We start from the raw sequence: 19,919 nt of genomic DNA, 5'->3' as shown, positions 1-19,919 counted from the left end.
TCCAAGTCTTCTCCGTCAGGTGGAATTATTATCTCTGTAAGGCGTCCAAAAGTGGAGTCAATATTCAAAAACATGAGCGTGATCAGAGCTGTGGGAACATGTTTTAGTTAGGGGGCGCTGAGGGACAAAATTTACGCCCATAATACTTTTTCTGTGCATAAATTCTATTTATTAACCTCTTAACTCCCGCCTGAACCGAGAGCATTTTCTCCAGTTCAGCTTTACCCAAATCCTGTCGGCCAGTGTAACGCCTCATTTGAAAGACCTACAAAACTAAACTGATGTTTTTCCTCACGTCAGATTTTTTTCGTCACTTTTTTTGTTGGTCTCATTTTTGTCAAATTTTCGTGACTTTTTTGTCACTTTTTCATCAAATTATCCGCATTTTCTTGTCAAATTCTTATCACTTTTTCGTCCTTTTTCTCTCAATTTTTCGTCAAATTTTTCTCACTTTTTTGTCATTTTTTGTACATTTTTTGTCACTTTTTCGTCAACGTTTTCTCACTTTTTTCACATTTCCACCATTGTTTTCGCCTCAGTTTTGTTGCTATTCTCACACCTTTTTTCCAGAAGCTTTTGGACTTGGGGTAAAGCCAAACTGGAGAAAATGTGCTCGGTTCAGGTGGGAGTTAAGGGGTTAGTATTGCCTGCAGTTCACAAACTATCCACCAGGGGGTGCTGCAGCGCCCTCAGCACCCTGGGTTCCCACGGCCTTGAGCGTGATGATGGTCAGCAGGTTTGTGATCACCTCCAAATACTGATGAGGCACAACATTTGGAGAAAACTCTCTCCCTCTAGTTGTGTCGGGCCCTGTCCTCCACCTGAGATCATGATCATCACACGCTCGAACGTGAAGGTAGCGGCAGCTGTGGCTACATACTGCAGAGTGTGGAACGAGTGAAGAACGGGAGCTGGTTGTTGTCGCTCACTTGCACCCCTGCTCTGTGAAGATGGGGTTTTGTCGTACAAACCAGCTTGCAGCGCAAAGGTTAAGCTTACAGCGCTGCAGCTGGACTGTCGCAAGATTCATTGATCCCATGAAGTTCTGGTTCTGCTTTCACCCTCTTCTGCAAAGAGCTTAGCAGCGAATCTGTTTTATTCTCCAGTGAACGTCCATCAGCCGGAACAATAGAAGGCATGTGTGTCTTGCCCGGATACCTCCTTGTTTGTCCCTTCCTTGTTTCCTGTAGCTCCTCTTGTGACGCCTCCGCTGTGCTGCGGGTGTGGGGGGCCCTCGGTGCCTCTTCAGTGTCTCAGAAGAAGAAGATCTCAAATGTTTTTAGCTCACAAGCTAGCTGTTTACCTTTAACCCCTTAACTCCCACCTGAACCAGTTTGGCTTTGCCCCAATCCAAAAGCTTCTGGGAAAAAGCTGTGACAAAAAAGTGACGAAAAATTGATGATAAAAGTGGCAAAAATGTCACAAGAAATGGACAAAAAATGGACGAAAAAATGACAAAAATGTGACAAAAATGTGACAACAAAATTACAGAAAATGTGACAAAAAAATTGATTTAAAAAAAAAAAAAAGACAAAAAATGACAAAAAATTTGGGAAAAAATTGATGAAAAAATTGATGAAAAAATTGATGAAAAAATGACAAAAATGTGACAAAAATGAGTTAAATACCCAACAAAAAAATGCTGGGAAAAAAATCTGATGACGTGAGGAAAAAGATCCTCTCGGTTCAGGCGGGAGTTAAGAGGTTAATAAGCTACTTTCTTCAGGACCATCATGGACTCTCTGCAGTAAGAAATCCACTGAACCTCCACAAAAACACTGCAAAGATGTACAAAAGCATCCAGTGAAACAATGTGGAGCACAGAAACTACAAATGCAGTTCGCAGAAAAAGGCACACAAAATAAATAAATGCAGCTGCACCTAGAGAGAGGGAGGTTGCTGCTTGTTTTAGCAGGAATGGCTATACTTCAAAAGTGAGAATATGTATCATTAGCTCGTTGTGTGCTTGAAAAGGAGTGAACAAGGAATGCTGGGAGAGCGCGGGCTGGAGCACTTTGACCCTGAATCTTATCCAGGCTCCTGCCCGGATACAATGAAGCAGTCACTTTACTTTATAAAACCTAGATTCTTCTATATTTCTATATATTTAAACTACATGAAAGTGTACCCCTAACAAAACATAAAGTGCTGCTGGACATTTATAAAACTCTGAAGAATTGATTGATTTAGTTGTTTGTTGTTTTGTAAGTGCCTTTGTTGTGTGTGTCATTTTATCCAAAAAGCAGAAAACACTGCACTAAAAGTCCACCCTCAGTCGACTGTTGCTGGTTAGTCGCATGTACTTCACACAACTGCCTTCTTTTTCTGTAGCATGGGTGGATCATCAGCTACTAGAACCATTTACAGAAAAAGAATGTTCGTAAAATCCACAAAAGACCATCATTGTATAGAGCAGGGGTAGGCAATGTCAGGCCCGGGGGCCAAAACCGGCCCTCCATCATCAAATTCTGGCCCTTGAGATGACTTTGAGAAATATCATGACACAAATCGGAGATCAAATGCCTGTTAAAGTACTCTAGAAATGTGAAAAATACTGACAATTCCTTAAAATGTTTTAGCAGAGCAGCCTTCTAGGCCATAATCCTAAACGAATTCTTAGGTAGAAATGACTTAAATCTACTTGAATTAAGAGATTAAATCTAAAGTGTGAGTAGATTTGGTCTGGCCTTAGAGCAGATAAAACCTATTCTTGCCAGTGGAACAAGCACGTTTTGTTCATATTTTCTCTTAATTCAGATAATTTTGTATAATTTCAAGTGGTAAATAAATCATTTTTACAGTAAAAGTTAATTTGTCTGATTTCTATTTGTTCCATTGGCATTAGCGTTTTTATCTGATCTTAGATTAGTTCAAACCGACTCAAATTCATTCAAGCGATTTTAAGTAATTTATCTGATTTAAGATGAACATTTTCCCAGCGTATATGATGTACAGCACTGGCATATGTAGACAGTCAACAGTCTTTTGACGATGAAGAAAAACTTGCCGACCCCTGGTATAGAGTATGTAGAGTTGTATAGAGTATGTAGAGATGTATAGAGTATGTAGAGTTGTATAGAGTATGTAGAGTTGTATAGAGTATGTAGAGTTGTATAGAGTATGTAGAGATGTATAGAGTATGTAGAGTTGTATAGAGTATGTAGAGTTGTATAGAGTATGTAGAGTTGTATAGAGTATGTAGAGTTGTATAGAGTATGTAGAGTTGTATAGAGTATGTAGAGTTGTATAGAGTATGTAGAGTTGTATAGAGTATGTAGAGTTGTATAGAGTATGTAGAGTTGTATAGAGTATGTAGAGATGTATAGAGTATGTAGAGTTGTATAGAGTATGTAGAGATGTATAGAGTATGTAGAGTTGTATAGAGTATGTAGAGATGTATAGAGTATGTAGAGTTGTATAGAGTATGTAGAGTTGTATAGAGTAAGTAGAGTTGTATAGAGTATGTAGAGTTGTATAGAGTATGTAGAGTTGTATAGAGTATGTAGAGTTGTATAGAGTATGTAGAGTTGTATAGAGTATGTAGAGTTGTATAGAGTATGTAGAGTTGTATAGAGTATGTAGAGTTGTATAGAGTATGTAGAGTTGTATAGAGTATGTAGAGTTGTATAGAGTATGTAGAGTTGTATAGAGTATGTAGAGATGTATAGAGTATGTAGAGTTGTATAGAGTATTAGTGGTAGCAGCTTCGAGGACAGTTCATCCAGTCGTAGAGAAGTTGGAGACACATGAGGAACCATTTCCAATCTGACCTGCCCGTTTCCTTAAGCCTGTGTCCTGTTTGTGCGCAGGAGCTGATCGACGCCGCCATGATGAGCACCAGCCTCAGCGGCATGGCCCCGGGCGGAGGGGGGGCGGTCGTGAGCAGCCTGTCCGTCTCCGGAGCGCACGGGCTGGGCGAGAACGGCCGCGTGGTCCCCTGCATGAGCAAAGGCGGCGGGCTGTCCTCCACGGGCATGTGACCACACGCGCAGGCGACTTCCCCGGCAAAAGAAAACAATCGGAGGACGGCGCGAGGGCGGGTCTGACCGGCCACGGCGGGACTTCCATCGCCGAAGTTTGGTGTCGAGAAACGGAGCAATTTACAGACTCTGAACTGAACTCGAAGGCAGCGCAGAGTCACGCTCGACAAGCGAAACGGGGACGAGAGACAATGGTTTTCTTACAAAGACTGCAAAATAAGATGTCTGTTGCTCGGAAGTGTGGCTGTTTAAGGGGAGACACTGCAGGCAAACCTTATTACTTCAGGTTTTAGGCCGGATTGCTCTGTTCATGTATAAAACTTTACCCGGAAACAAAGAAATGGAGTCATCTACATCATAGGTTACTCCATAGATTTACATGGGAAATAGACACTTTAAAGGAATAGGCCACCGTTTTTACATACTGAGATATGTTCTTACCTCACTTTAGTCGAGTTAATATATCCCCGTCTGGTCTTTGTCCGTGCGCTCACACATACGCAGCCTCTCCCACATGTCACATAGCTCCAAAAAAGCTCACGATAGAAGCTACCAAGCTCTTCCACGTGTTCCCTATTTAAATAAAGCTACGTGAAGTGTTTTCATGCGAAGTATATTTACACAGAAATGTAGCATGTCGATTTTATAAGCAAATAAAAAGGGGGACTATATTGTGAGGCGTAATGATACGAGGAGCAAAACGTCCGCGCAGTAACTCCTAAAGACTTCCCCCGCTCACTTCCGTCAATAACCTTTAGCATATCAGTATGTAAAAACGGTGGCCTATTCCTTTAAAGGATTGCTTCAACGTTTTTCCACACTAAGATCTTCACCCCGTTTGGAGCTGTAGGAATATACTGGGAGAGGCCAAATGCTAACAACATCTTTGGTCTTTTTGCGTGACTGAGGGATCACAGTTCTTTCATACTGAGATATGTTCTTTCCTGAGCTTAGACGAGTTGATCCGTACCTGTCTGGTCTTTGTGCCCGTGGAAGAGCGTGGTCACTTCTAACTTCACCCCGTTTGGAGCCATAGGAATACATTGGGAGAGGCCAAATGCTAACAACATCTTCAGGTCTTTTTGCGTGACTGAGGGCACGCACAAAGACCAGACAGGTACGCATCAACTCGTCTAAGCTCAGGTAAGAACATATCTCAGCGTGGAACATCGGTGAACTGTTCCTTTAAAGACACCGCAGACACCAGTTAATCCAGTTTAAACAATACTTTGGAGGTTTTTTGTTGAAGGATTTGTCAATATCTAATTCCACAAAATAAACCCGTATTTATACCAATCAATGATCCAGATTTTGTTGCCACACACACAGAAAAAGCATTATTCCTTTGTGAAAAATGAAATCAAAGCTTGTTTTTTCCCCTCAGTGAACTACAGGATTTTTTTTTTTTACTTGCAGTGTCTCCCCTTGTAAGAAATGTTGAAATCACCATTGAATCATGTTTATATATTTATGTTTTCTTGGGGCATTTAGCGTTGGAATTTCTTGCATGAAGTTCAAACATCACATGGCCTTCACTGGATTTGTGGACAAAGCTTTTATTTTTAACCTTGAATGCCACGGACGTTTGAAATAACATTAGAATGAATTTGTTTGACGCGCACATGACAGGTTTGGCTATTTTTTGTTTCCACCAAAACATAAACCTGTCAAGTGCACGGTTTCGAAATGTCTTGCTGATTGTGCCCGTGACTGGTAAAAGCCATACACAACATATCTGAAGGAAGACAAATATGGCCATGATTATCTGATAAAAGGTCTTGTATTTTTGCCCGGCCAAGTAGTTGCTCTATAATTTGCTTTAGGGAAACAGGTTTGGCTCATGTTCTAGATTTAGATGATGTCACAAACACAGATGAGGTCAGGGGTCACTCAGTCGACCTTTTCCAGAGCGTGAGGCCGTGGATCAACACTTCATGAGCGATGTCGTCACTAGGGCTGCAACTAACGATTATTTCGGTAATCGATTACTCTACCGATTATTATTATGATTAATCGATTAATCGCTTGGTATAAGAATTTTTTTTAATCACATAGAGCTAAAGTGGCATCATTTGAGGACGTGTTGATGGAGTAAACTTAAAGTGAGTGTTTTTGGAGGCTCTTTCTGCTGATTCTGCTTTATGATTGGATGAGAAACAGACAGACGTTCATGAAATTTTCAACATACAAAACACTAAAGAGAAAAAAGTAGGTTTCCATCAAAAATAAAAAATGTTAATGTAATTTTTGCTCTTTTTAAGTCTGTGTTTACTAGAAAACGATTAATCGATTAGTAAAATAGTTGACAACTATTTCAATAATCGATTAGTTGTCGATTAATCGATTAGTTGTTTCAGCCCTAGTCGTCACGTCCAGGGACTGTGGTAGGCAAGTTGATGTTTTAACTCACAGATGTGTTAATAATAACACATCTGTGACAGGCAAAAATGAAATCACTTCTCTTTGGGCCTCATGACATCGCTGCGATACCGCTCCCATGTGGCGAGGGGCGACTCCTGAAGCTTGCTATTACATGGAAGCCAATGGGGACTTTGCATATGTCAAAAACAACTTCAAAGCCTGGCTCAAAACACTTTGATTTGGATTGTAGGCTCATTGCTGCTCCGCCTTTCTACCCTTTTTAGGAACTTCCACCCACCACATTAATTATAAGAAAGTTTGTGGTGGAAAACAATATACTGGTGGATAAATGACTGACAATGTGTAAAAACTTCTGACGTCTGACCTTTACGGTTTGCACACTCTGAAGTCCCTAAGGAAGTATCCCAGACAAAGCTTTAAATATGTCAGTCTTTGTACACCATGTAATCTATAAAGGCCGATCTAACCCTCTATAGAAATACAAAAGGGACAGGAAGTTGCCGTCCGTGCTCTGTGAAAAGGTTCAGAGACCTCCGAAAAGAAAATCCACACATGATCCCACTTCCACCTGACGACAATCACACTGGGTGATCGTGTTGGGAGAAAATGATTCGAACCTTCCTTTGTGCCGCCAGAGAAGTCCTAGAACTTTGTGCCAGTTTTTTGTTTCATGTTTGTTTCAAGAATGACACATCTATGAACCTCAAACTTCTGCCGCGTCACGTCACGCACGGCCGACCAGTAGCGACGTTTATGATTTACGAACACGAGGAGAGCAAAACGCAAAAAACCCGTCGTCACAAAATCAGCAGGTCGTAAACGCCGTGTGTGTTTTCTGCACTTCTCACCAACACGTTCACGTCACTTTTCTAACTTATCAGCTTCTTCCAACACGTTTCACTTTTGGGTTAGTGGTTTATATCAAAAAAATGTCAAAGTGTTTGTCTTCTGTTTATTTCCGAGTCATCTTGAGGTGTAGATATCGAGTTAATTATGGAGTTTTGGATCATATTTAAAGGGGCTTTTTCAACAATATGCACATTTCCACAGATATTTGCTTGTTGCGACGAGTTGGATTTCGAACTCGACGTGGCTAAGATTACAATGATGTCAAGACTTGTATGAAATGGTTTGTGAACTCTTCTGTTATCGTTTGGGAGTCACTTTGCCACTGTTTGGTGCAGGACTTGCCGGTGGCTTCACTAATAGGGGCATTCTGACGGAGGCGTGGCCGTTCAGCCCACCGTTCCGTACTCCAAACGTCCTTCCCCTCGTGGTGAAGGGGAAATGGCTTTTGCTGTGAGAATACTTGGACGTTTTTACCAACCACACCGTAGACACCCACAACTGGTCAATGTTCAAAGCTGCTGTTTTGGGGGGGAAAACGGGCTCCCCACTGCTTCAACAAACACTGAAAAATCCAAACTGTTTCCCATTTCTCCGCCATTTTCTTTAACAAACGCTGAATAGTGAATATATTTTTTTACCAGATAAAGATAAAGAGACCAGGAGAGGAGCAAAGCGGTTCAACAGCCCATAAATACTTAAAAAAACGAACAATGCTAACCAGGAATCTAACGTTAAGTTCATGCTACATATGCTAACGTTAGCAATGAGTGCAGTTTTTCCCTTCTACCTTACAGTTTGCTTTGAATCAAACATCCACATGGACCGGATTTTGGCTTGACTTTATTGGAGTGTGATAAATGTTTATAGTCTGCCAGAAAACGGCTAAAAAGAGTGAAAAGTTTCCTTCCCCCATCGGCTAGGCCACGCCCCCGCATTGCTGCCTGTCTATACAGAAACTTAGAGAGGAACAAAGTGGTTCAACAGCCCATAAATACTTAAAAAACGAACAATGCTAACCAGGAATCTAACGTTAGGTTCATGCTACATATGCTAACGTTAGCAATGAGTGCAGTTTTTCCCTTCTACCTAACAGTTTGCTTTGAATCAAACATCCACATGGACCGGATTTTGGCTTGACTTTATTGGAGTGTGATAAATGTTTATAGTCTGCCAGAAAACGGCTAAAAAGAGTGAGAAGTTTCCCTCCCCCATCGGCTAGGCCACGCCCCCCGCATTGCTGTCTGTCTATACAGAAACTTAGAGAGGAACAAAGTGGTTCAATAGCCCAAATTTGTACATAAATACAAGGAAATGCTAACCGTAGCGCTAAGGTCGAAGGATGCTACATGCTAGCGGCTAGCCTTAAGTGCCGGTTTTTCAATCCAATCCAATCCACTTTATTTGTATAGCACATTTAACCAACAAAATGTTTCCAAAGTGCTGCACATGAGATCTTAAAAACAGATACAATACTTATTAGCTCTACCACAAAATAAAAAAATAAATTAACTAAAACCTGCATAAAACAAAACAATAAAATAGATAAAACAATAAAATAATTAAAAACATTGAATAAAAAATAAAAAAATAAAATCAACAAGATAAAATAAATAAAAGACACGGGGACCATACAACTCACGCGGTGTTAAAAGCCTGAGAATAAAATTTTTTCCCCTCCACTGGACAATGCAAATGTCACAACCTTCATGAGGACCTGTTTTTGACTTCATCTGAAGGTGCTCAACACGCTCACATAAGATATTGATACAAACTAAACATACTCTACATATTATTGGTGAGATAAAACCATCATGAAGCTCCGCACCATTCACTGGAAAAGTGGCGTTTCTCTTTGTTCGTGGTTGGTTTTGAAGCATGAGGCGACTGCGGAGCTCGGAACTCTCTTTGTTTACGTTGTGGTTGCACTTCTAGCTTCAACTTAAGACACTGGACATTTTTCTATTTCCACGGCCGTGTCCTGCTCACTTTGTATTGTAACTATATGAATGACGCAGAAACACTATTATGCTTTTATCATTCTGTTTACACTTGCTTTACTCCAGTTATATTTAAGTCGATTTAATAAACTGATCTTATATTCACCTGGCCTCGGCTCTGTCAGTTGAAGCAGATGGATGTTGTGGGGGCACCAACACTCATGCCTGCTTAGGGCCCCAAACTGACTTGCTGCGGCCCTGGTTAAAAACCTGGAGGTTCATATGGTACATAGTAATAATGGCGTAACAGAAGGTATTACATAATTGGTATTACTTATTATTTACAAGCCAGACGTTCCCAACATGTGAAATTGTGTGAAACAAAACATAAACAAAATAATGATGTCTTTATGCATTATACAATATTTACAACAATAATGAGACACAACAAGGCTTTATCATTACCTTCACTGTATGCAGACCCGGCCCAGGAGCAAAGGATGGCTCTCCTTTATACCCACTAGCCCCGCCCCTCGGCCAATGAACACAAAAATATAATGTTTTCTTCTTTTAAACTTCATTGTTCCTCGTGCATTGATGTCACCATGACGTCACACGCATGATGCAATAAAACTGAAGAAACACAGGCACTCAGTTTGACAGCGGACGCCGGGATATGGAGAGAGAATACTGGAGAAATGTTTGTCGGACAAAATTATGGAGGAACGAGGGTGTTATGGTGGCCTAGTGTGCACCGAAGACGGCCGCGATGGATGACTGACGGACTACATTTACATGAATGAAGCGGGAAAACGAAAAGGAGCTGGAAACAGGTGAGTGTGGACTGAGTGCGTGGGGGCCGAGGTTATCGGCGGCAGCTTTCCCGCAGGCTTTGACAGGGTCACACTGCTATGGACTTTCCATTGAAACTTTTTTGCCCCTCTGTAAATCATTAAACACAGTCATGCTGACCTCTACATGCTCAACATAGTGCCGAATTATATCTTTTCACTATTCTAAATCTGGTTCTGACCTGGTATGGTGCCGGGACACACCATCACCCCTTTGGCAAGCCGTGCCCCAAACACGCTTTTAATTTGTAATATATACAGTAAAATACTGTCAAATTATTGTTGAATAAGCTTTAATTACAGCTTAAAAGCTGTAATCATGATTAAAAAACAACCTGATAACAGTTGTTTTAACAGAGCAGGTTTTATACTTTTTCCATTAGGAAAATATTGAAAGAAATGTTTTCTGAGAGAGGCTTGCGTCCCACTAAAAATGGTTCTGACCCGCTTTTGGGTCCCGACCCAACAGTTGAGAACTGTGCTAAATAATGGAGCAGGGCCAAAAGCCCAGTTAAATTGCTGCCATGAATGAGCTTCAGTTCGCTGATGCTGAACGCCTCCGTCCATTCTTCATTTTACTGACAGGTACGGATGAGTTGGAATCGCCCAAACATGGTCATATGGTCATATGGTCATATGGTCATATGGTCATATGGTCAGCAGCCAAAGGGAAAACAAAGCAGAGAAAAAACTAAACTTTCTCCCATTTCTCCACCATTACTTTAACGAATGCTGAATGATGATTATATGTTTCTACTAAATAAAAAGACAGACATGGAGAAGAGCAAAGTGGTTCAACAGCCCATAAATACATAAAAAACAGACCATGCTAAGCAGGAATCTAATGTTAGCTTCATGCTACATATGCTTACGTTAGCAACGAGTGCCGTTTTTCGCTTTGACTGAACTATTTGCTGTGAAAAAACATCCATAAGCACCACACTTTCACTAGACTTTATTTGTGTGATAAATATGCCTATAGTCCGCCAGAAAACACTAAAAAGAGGGGGGGGGAAACTGTGATTGCCACCCCCCCGGGGCTAGGCCACGCCCTCTTGTATGACACATTTCCGTCTGTGCCCAAGCTTTAAGTTCCTGCTGATGTCTTGAGATGTTGCTCCAAAATTTCCTCATGAGTTCTTTCTTCATGATGTCATCTATTTTGTGAAGTGCACCAGTCCCTCCCACAGCAAAACAACCCCACAGCATGATGCTGCCCCCCCCTTATTTCACAGTCGGGATGATGTTCTCAGGCTTTTCCTCCAGACGTGACGAAGGTCATTATGGCCAAACAGTAGACCACAGGATATGTCTCCAACAATGTAAGTCTCTGTCCTTGTGTGCAGTTTCATTTTGATGTTTCTTTTGGAGTCAGAGCTTCTTCCTGCAGAGTTCCCTCTCAGCCCATGTCGGTGCAGGACTTATAATGACAAACTCTTACCAGGTTCAGCATCTTCACCAGGTCTTTTGCTTTTGTTCTTGGGTTGATCTTCACATTTCAGACACAGCAGGTTCATCTCTGGGACACAGAACCCGCCTTCTTTCTGATCTGTTTGATGATTGGACGTTTCCATCATTGTTTTAACCAATGAACCTGAACCTTCAAGTGTCTTGAAATTTCACCAAAGGATGAACCAGACTTGAGCTTCCAAGATCATGACATCATCATCTGGACTTTATCAGATTGTTTAAAGGTGTTTTAGTAATCTGTAATCTGCCTTCTGACTTTGTAAAAAGTAATACAACAATAATAAAAAAAAAAATTATATCTCTCATTCTTTTGGCATTTAGAAAATAGAAATTATTTTGAAAATCCTAATCGACCTAAAAAGGAAAAGTTAATTCTGGTTTCATGTTGACAAAACAAAATGCAAATGTGTATTTTTATATAGTGTATGTAAACATCTGGTTCCCACTGTATCTGACATACAGTAGTGTCGTGTCATGTGGAAATAACCCAAAGCACTCAACCAGCTAATCCCCGTCTCCTGTGGCCTCTTTGTCGCTTCCTATCGATCCTTGTCCCTGCACCATCTTGTCGTCGTAAGTCTTCATTAGACCTTAATCTTACTCCATTTGGTCTCTTTCCTCATTTTGAAGCCCGTCTTTTCCGCCATAATCCCCTGTTCTTGCAGTTTAGGGACTCCGCTGAACGGAGGCGGTCCCGGGAGAGGAGGGGGGGCAGCAGCCGCGCTTCATTAGCCCAGAAAGAGACATGCAAAGCCCCTCAAAGTCTGAGAATGATGGCCCCGTCTGGAGCTCCTTAACTGGGGCTCTGTACGGACCATTACCCCCTGTCTGGACCGGGGCGGAGGAGGGCGGCCCAGGGGAGCAGAGGCCACGAGGCAATTTGAGATAAGAACGAAAAGAAAGAGCAGACAGGAACAAACGCGAGACGCTGCAGGTGAACAGGAAGAAATGCATTTGGAGATGTCCGTTTAAACTTTTACTGCAATTATACGTCTGTAAAACTCTAATTTCACTAGTTCAAAGCTGAACAAATTATGCTGAGACAATTAAGATAAAATCTCCAGGACAAACCAAATAGGCCATTTCTCACTGGGTGCAACAGATCGTCCGTCCATCGACACGAGGGCGCGGGCCAGCAGAGGTTCCCTTAACGCTGTGTCTCCGGGCCTCCAGTGCTGGAGCTGTGTGGGCCGTCCTCCGGTGCGCCTCAACCCAACCCCCAATTGCGGGAAGTGTCCACCTCCAGGCACACGTGGACAGATTGACAGAGCACGGCCGAGCACAAGCGCTATAAGACCTTGTCACCATAGGCTAACTTTAGGAACATCACCAGCATTATCAAGTGGTGCTCGGGTGGAGTTCCTCACTCCTCTGGATTGGACTGGATTGGCTGGACTGGCATAAAAAATCGTCCTGGAGCTTTTGGGCCAATACCGGCCCTCAAAAATATCAGTCATATTCAATGCAATAGTCGAGGGCATTAGCAATACAATAAGCCCTTGAACTAAAACCGTATGAGCTACACTGTAAAACAAAATCTGTAAATTTTACGGTAAAAAACTGGCAGCTGTGGTTGCCTTTTTTTTTACTGTAAAAAATACAGGATCCTTGTTATTCAATTTACAGTCAAGCACTGTTTCACTTGTTTTTAAGACAGTTTACTGCTGTCAATTTAACACCCATTTCTTGTACAATTTACAGTAAAAACTTTTAAAATACCTGAAAATCTGTAATTTAGAAAAAATAAATCTGTAAATTTTACGGTAAAAACCTGGCGACAACAGAGGACAATTCCGAATTCAAGCTAGCGCCTCATAGCACTCACCACTTTGATCTCATCGTTTACAACTTGCAGGAGCATTTGTAAAATTACTAAACAATCTGAAAACGTGCATTCTGTTTATGAGGTTCCTCTCGCGACTGTGACACAAATAAACTTGACAAATCCAACCAAATGATGGCACACAGATTGAGATAATGTGCAGTGTGGTGCAGTACAGGCCTGTTCACTCATATGGTCTGACCGGCCCACCAGGAAAACCCTCAGTGATCCTGATGGACAGTCCTGCCCTCACTACAGCCTCAGAAGCCTGAGCTAAATGTCCACCCTCTGGTCCCTGACCCACAGTTTGAGAACCAATTAAGACTTGCTCCTGATGTTTTTTCTTTTAATGACACTGAGGGCCAGATCTTGTGACTGGCGCAGTCCGTGCATAACTCTAAACGCAACGTGGTGCATGCGCGATCGTACATGTGGCGCAGGTTTTACGCTTAAGGCTGCGCCACCAGGGAGAGGGCGTTATTTAAGAAAAAGAGGCGACTGAGGCTGGTTCATCAGAAGCAGCACTCGCGCTACTCTTCTATGGCAACCTTCACATTATGTTCCTCTTTACATCGCGCTGCCTTGTCTGCTTCCTTAGAAAATTGAAAACAAAAGCAAAATTGCCTTGAAAAGTCTGTTATGGTTACGCACGTGCTTACTTTGATACAGTAGATCAACGTGCACATCCCTAACACCAAAACAACAACAGTTCCATAAATAAACCACACGTGCCTCAAGTGCCACAACACCAGGTCTAATCTGAGTTTTAAGGAGACATTTCCAGCGTGTGTCAGTCTTTACCTCCTGATGAATGAAGAGCATCAGTGGTGGGCGTTGTAATAAGCCTCGTGTTTCCTTTTTACATTGTTGCTCCTCGTGTACAGCTCAGTCCAAAAGAAAGAAGTGCATTTCACAATATTTCCAAGTCTGCCGCTCCAAGAATCCTGCAGCTGTAGCTCAAATGTTCCACAAAACTACAGTTTTCTTGCAACTGCTGCATAACTCTGCAGCTCCTCCGCGGCCGATATGACAGTTTGGTCAGTTTCTTTCCCCGCCCGAGTGGCTGCACACAGCGGGGTAGGGCTGCTCGATTATTGAAAAAATAATAATCAAACGATTATTTGTTGCCTTTAAAAAAATCCATCAAAAAAAAGATAAAAAATACAGCAAAAAAAGACAAAAATCCAGCAAAAAAATGACAAAAATCCAGCAAAAAAAGACAAAAATCCAGCAAAAAAGTGACAAAAATCCAGCAAAAATAATGACAAAAATCCATAAAAAAAAGACAAAAATCCAGCAAAAAAATGACAAAAATCCAGCAAAAAAAGACAAAAATCCATCCAAAAAATGATAAAAAATCCAGCAAAAAAATTACAAAAATCCAGCAGAAAAGACAAAAATCCATCAAAAAAGTGACAAAAATCCAAAAATTAAAAATTAGAAAAAAAAAGTGGGAAAAAAAATATATAAAAAAATAAAGTTAAAAAAAATAAATAATAATAATAATTTATAATCGCTAATTTTGTAATCGTTTACTGTTGTAATCGAAATCGTAATCGAATTTCGATTAATTGCACAGCCCTACAGCGGGGGGGGGGCACTTTTATTTCTTTCATCTTTATTAAACAGTGCGTGCTGCATCGTGCATGTTATGAAGATTGCAAGGAGCGCCACCCGTCTGCGTACTCGTCTGCTCTACAGCCTGTGCTATGAACCACAAGATCTGGCCCTCTACAGTCGCTCTGCTCACTCCCATAACCTCCACACTGCCCTCATGGGACACAACAAGGAGAGTTTAATCAGTGCATTTAGTTTAGCACATCATGGAGGACAGTTTTGTGTTATGTAACAATCAAAGTCAGAAACAACCAAATGAACAGCAATACTCAAATCTATGAAGTCATATTTACATGGTTAAAACTGAAAAAACGTGACGAGTTTTGTATATGTCTCGAGGCGATGGTTGATCTAAAACACATATTTGTCTGTACTCTCACTTCCCTGCGACACTTCTCTGAATGAGGATGATTATACATGTGTCTAAATTTGTCGCCGTCACTTGATGATCCGTAATTACATTTTCACGCTCAGACGGGCCCCTATTGATTCGCTGACAGCCAATCGGCTTAAGCCTGGACCGCATCATCCCACGCTTTAAAAAGCCACAGAATCCGCTCTGTTTAGGACAGAAACCTCTTCATTTACAGGCAGAGGCAGCGGCTCAATGACCGGGGACACTCTGTGACAGCTCCTGACAGTGTGGAGAGAGGCTCCAAACTGCCTAATGATCATGAGCAGCAGAGAGGTCAGGGACTAATGCTCTGCTGGGACTATACGCACCAAACCACAGTTCACTCTGTTATTTTCTCATTTATAAAGTAATATTATCAAGGTAAGTTTGTCTGACTAAAAGCAGACAGTCTAGGGCAAAAGTATAAGACCACTTGAAAAATGGCAAACATTCACATTTTGCATGGTTGGATCTTTACAAGCTTCAAAGTAGACCTTCAATATGCAACAAGAAGAAAACAACAAAGTGAAAGAGTCTGTTTTTGCAGCTGATCAAAAGTTTATTTTATGACCAAATGCCTTTAAAAGGACAAATCTGTCCTCAGGCGTTTTGAACGTGGTCGAGTTGTTGAGCTCCTTAAGCAGAGCCTCTCGCAGCACCATCGCTGCTGAGGTGAGACGCAGAAAGACGTTTATTTAGAATTTCTTAAAAGAACATGAGGGTTATGGAACAAAAGAGTCAAGTGGAACACCCACAAAATGTCCCCAGCTCTGAGCTGGAGGATCTGATTGGCTAGAGCAGCCATTCCCAACGTCCGGGACACTGTGGACCCGTTATTGATCAGAAATCTCATGGGGCCCCCCAAATCATATCAGTTTATTCCATTCAAAGGAAGTTTTTATAATTTTACAGCTAAAATGACATTAACAGTAGCATCTAGAAATGACAGTAGGCTAAATGCTGGCTTAAACTGGTGCATTTGTCCAGATAAATGTATTTTTCATCAAAATACAATTAGGCCGTTCCTGGAGCCGACTGCAGCCCAATAACCATTTGAGGTGATCATCTGCGACTGAAGCAAACACGTCTCCTTGAGCCACAGAACTGTCTGTCTGGACTTAGGAGAGAGACCAAACATGGGACAGTGAAGTTTTATTATCTCATGAGAAATGTGTTGATCCTGATGGTTTCCAATGTTACTGACATCACACGAAGATCCACCTGAGATGTTTTCTACGCCCCACAGAGCCCCTCTCTGTGGGGCGTAGAAAACATCTCGCGCCATAATGATCTGGGGCTTTTTCCTTCAGTTGTTTTCAATAAAAGCTAATGTCTGCACGCTTTTCGGACTTCAAAATTACGCCCAAAGCCTCTAGTTGGACGCTCATGCTTATTGAAGTCAGATGCTCTGATTTTAATAAGCACAAGCTCTCTGAGCTGACGCACCTCCAGAGCGTGTCAGCTCGGAGTGTGTTCTAAAGCTCAGAGTGTGTTCTGAATTAAGAAGAAAGCAAAGAAATGGCAACAACGAAGCATCAAAACGTGACGACATAACAAAAGGCTTGTTCTTTCAATGTAGAGGAAATACTGCCACAAATATTTATTCTCCCCCCCCCATGCCACTGAATACCCGATACCCGATAGTTTGCATGGGTTCTGGTCTGAAAAGTTTGGGGAAACGTGATTAAAGTCTGGACATGAGGACGTGTTTGGAAACAGTTTTGGTTTTCTGCATTATTGTCCCGGCTCTAGAGAGAACCATAGAATGACAACAGAAAATATGAGAGCGAGAGGCCTATAGAAGAGATTATTTCACTCTTTTTGGTCTCCCCTAAATGCCAAGCCAAACTTTCAGTCAGTCTGTTTAAGAGGGACGAGCGTCTGTCGAAACAAAGGCACAACATTCACAATACAAGTCATTTGTACTAATGGAGAGTGTGCAGCTCTATTGCAATGCAGCTGATGGGAGATTTCTCTCATTTTGCTGCTCTGCTGTGAGTCCAGGAGAGACAGGAGGAGTAATAAAGACCGTATGGAGATGTGTTCGGGAGCACTGGGAGTTTTAAACGCTCTAAGTAAAGTGCGTTTTTATGGAGATGGAGCTGAGCATTAGCAGTGAGGAGGGAAGAGGGAGAAATGCAAATGTTCCTCTGTGAAGGAGGCGCAATGGTGCAACAGTGACACCCAGTGGATGAACAGAGGAACCGCAGCGCTGTCTATGCATTCATTATACGGCGTTAAGAAATAGCCCGATCTCGTGCTGGAATAAGCTTTAATCTCTTAAACCCCCCGCCTGAACCGAGCACATTCTCTCCAGTTTGGCTTTACCCAAATCTAGAAGCAAAAAGGCTGCAAAAGAGCGACAAAAGCGTGCCAAAAAAAGGAACAATAAAAAGTGACATAACACGCGACTAAAAAGTGATGAAAACGCAACAAGCAAGAAGTTACAGATAAAATGACAAAAATCTAGCAAAAAAGTGACAAAAAAGTGATTAAAAAAAGAGGAAAACACAACAAAAGCAATTCCAAAATGTGACAAAGGCGAGGCAAAAGAGCGACCAAAAAGTGATGAAAAAGCAACAAAAAAAAATCAAGAACACCACAAAAAAGTGACAAAAATGCAATGAAAAAAAGCAGTGACAACTTGACATAACAGAAACAATAAGTTTTGTAATTCTTAGCTTTCAAATGGGGCGTCACACTGGCCTATTGACCGCAAGCTCCAGTCGAGAAGTTTGTAGATTTGTGTTTTTGCGTTTTACAAATCACACTCTGCGGATAATTCAACCTTACGATTAGAAGTTTGGAAGAAAGATCTGGAAATAAATGTGTCGTTGTGGAGTGGGAATAGTTTTGTAACAAAGCGCACAAGCGAACTCTTCCCTCTCAGTTTCACAAGTGGCTTCAGCGCGTTTATGTCTCTCCTGTTAAATACAATACAAATGATACAGACTTGTGTGGAGAGGAAATGGGAAATCTGTTCTATTGTATTTGGAAATGTAGAGATGAGTACATTTTGGGTAAAGTAAACTGTCCATCCATCCATTTTCTTCCGCTTTATCCGGGGCCGGGTCGCGGGGGCAGCAGTCTCAGCAGAGATGCCCAGACTTCCCGATCCACACACACCTCCTCCAGCTGTTCTGACCCCGAGGCCACACCTCCTCCAGCTGTTCTGACCCCGAGGCCACACCTCCTCCAGCTGTTCTGACCCCGAGGCCACACCAGGCCAGATCGGAGACATAGTCCCACCACCGTGTCCTGGGTCTTCCACGAGGCCTCTTCCCACTAGGACATGCCTGGAGACCTCTCGCGGGAGGCGACCAGGAGGCATCCGGAACAGATGCCCGAGCCACCTCAGCTGGCACCTTTCGACGTGAAGGAGCAGCGACTCTACTCCGAGCTCCTCCCGGGTAACGGAGCTCCTCACTCGATCTCAAAGGGTGCGCCCAGCCACCCTGCGAAGGAAACTCATTTTGGCCGCTTGTATTCACGAACTCGTCTATCATTGTAACAGGCCCCACAGTCACTACAAACACACTTAAATCAACAACTTTTCCTGTGGTTGAAATGGTCCAAATAATAGCTCTCTTTGTTGCTTTCCGCTATCTTTCACTGTTCGGTTGGCAAAACACTTTGCCAATGCGCTATTGGTGAAGTCAGTGGATTTTTGATAAAAGTCCTGGGTAATAGGTGTTTTTTATTTATTTACACATCTTCAATTAGCTCAACCATATATTTCTTGTTTTAATTAACTTTTTTGACTACATTTCTGACTGAAGTTTGAACTGTATGAACTGTTGATCACCATTTAGCAATTGCCATTAACTTACTCTCGGAAGTTTCTAAGTTCTTTAATTGTATTAACTGTATTTTTTTGTTTTAAAAACATGTTTGTTCCTACTGAACCAATTAAAGGGGCCTGAGTTCATAGGTCAACATGTTTTTTGGGCATGTCCTTCATATTATTACACACTCCCAAACTAAAATAAATCTGGATTAAGCACTTAACAGCATTATTCATCCATTGTTCATGTTTATACTATTAGATATTCCACACTGGAACATGCCTGACAGCTCCTTCTGCACCGACAGCACATCAGGCCCATCTCACACTGCAGTTATAAGAACCATTATGATTAACATATTCAGAAAAGTAGTTGCTACAATAATATGAATAACTTTGAATACAAAAATGACCTTTTTAATTGTGTCCCACTTTACCCAAAGCACCAAAAAAAAAAATGCAACATGTATTTGAGGCAGAATTATAACTATGTTAAATATTTTACCTTTTTTCCCTCCACTGGTGTAAAAATAGACATCTAAAGCTTTAAAAATACATATAACATTACAGATTTGGCATTTTATTCAAAACAAAAAAATTGGGGGAAACTGAATTTTCACAGTGTCCCACTTTACCCATATTCACTCTAATTACAGCCAGTACCAAGTGTAGTTTTGATCATTTCGGTAATGCTCTCATTCATGTTTCTTTGCAGCTTGTGTCATTGAAGATATGCTTAAGTACATATAGGACAAGGGATTACTGTGATTTTCCTGCGTCTTCAGTTATATTATACAATTCCACAGGTGTGAAACGGTCTTAAACACCACACT

At 41.6% G+C, this 19,919-nt stretch overlaps 1 protein-coding gene across 2 annotated transcripts in view; it reads left to right on the top strand.

Annotated features, from left to right (window-relative positions):
• Window positions 1–4,019, top strand: part of LOC306970364 (glutamate receptor 1-like) — a 191,424-nt gene extending 187,405 nt beyond the window's left edge. For both annotated transcript variants that reach the window (XM_079566320.1, XM_079566321.1), the window contains exon 18: window positions 3,810–4,019. In XM_079566320.1, the coding sequence (XP_079422446.1) occupies window positions 3,810–3,980 (171 nt within the window). In that variant the 3' untranslated portion in view covers window positions 3,981–4,019. The remainder of the gene's footprint in view (window positions 1–3,809) is intronic.
• Window positions 4,020–19,919: the final 15,900 nt, after the last annotated feature.

Source organism: Gobius niger (assembly GCF_951799975.1).
Source record: "Gobius niger genome assembly, chromosome: 11".
NCBI lineage: Eukaryota > Metazoa > Chordata > Actinopteri > Gobiiformes > Gobiidae > Gobius > Gobius niger.
The sequence above is the reverse complement of the archived record's forward strand: the minus strand, read 5'-3'. Positions and strand labels throughout refer to the sequence as shown.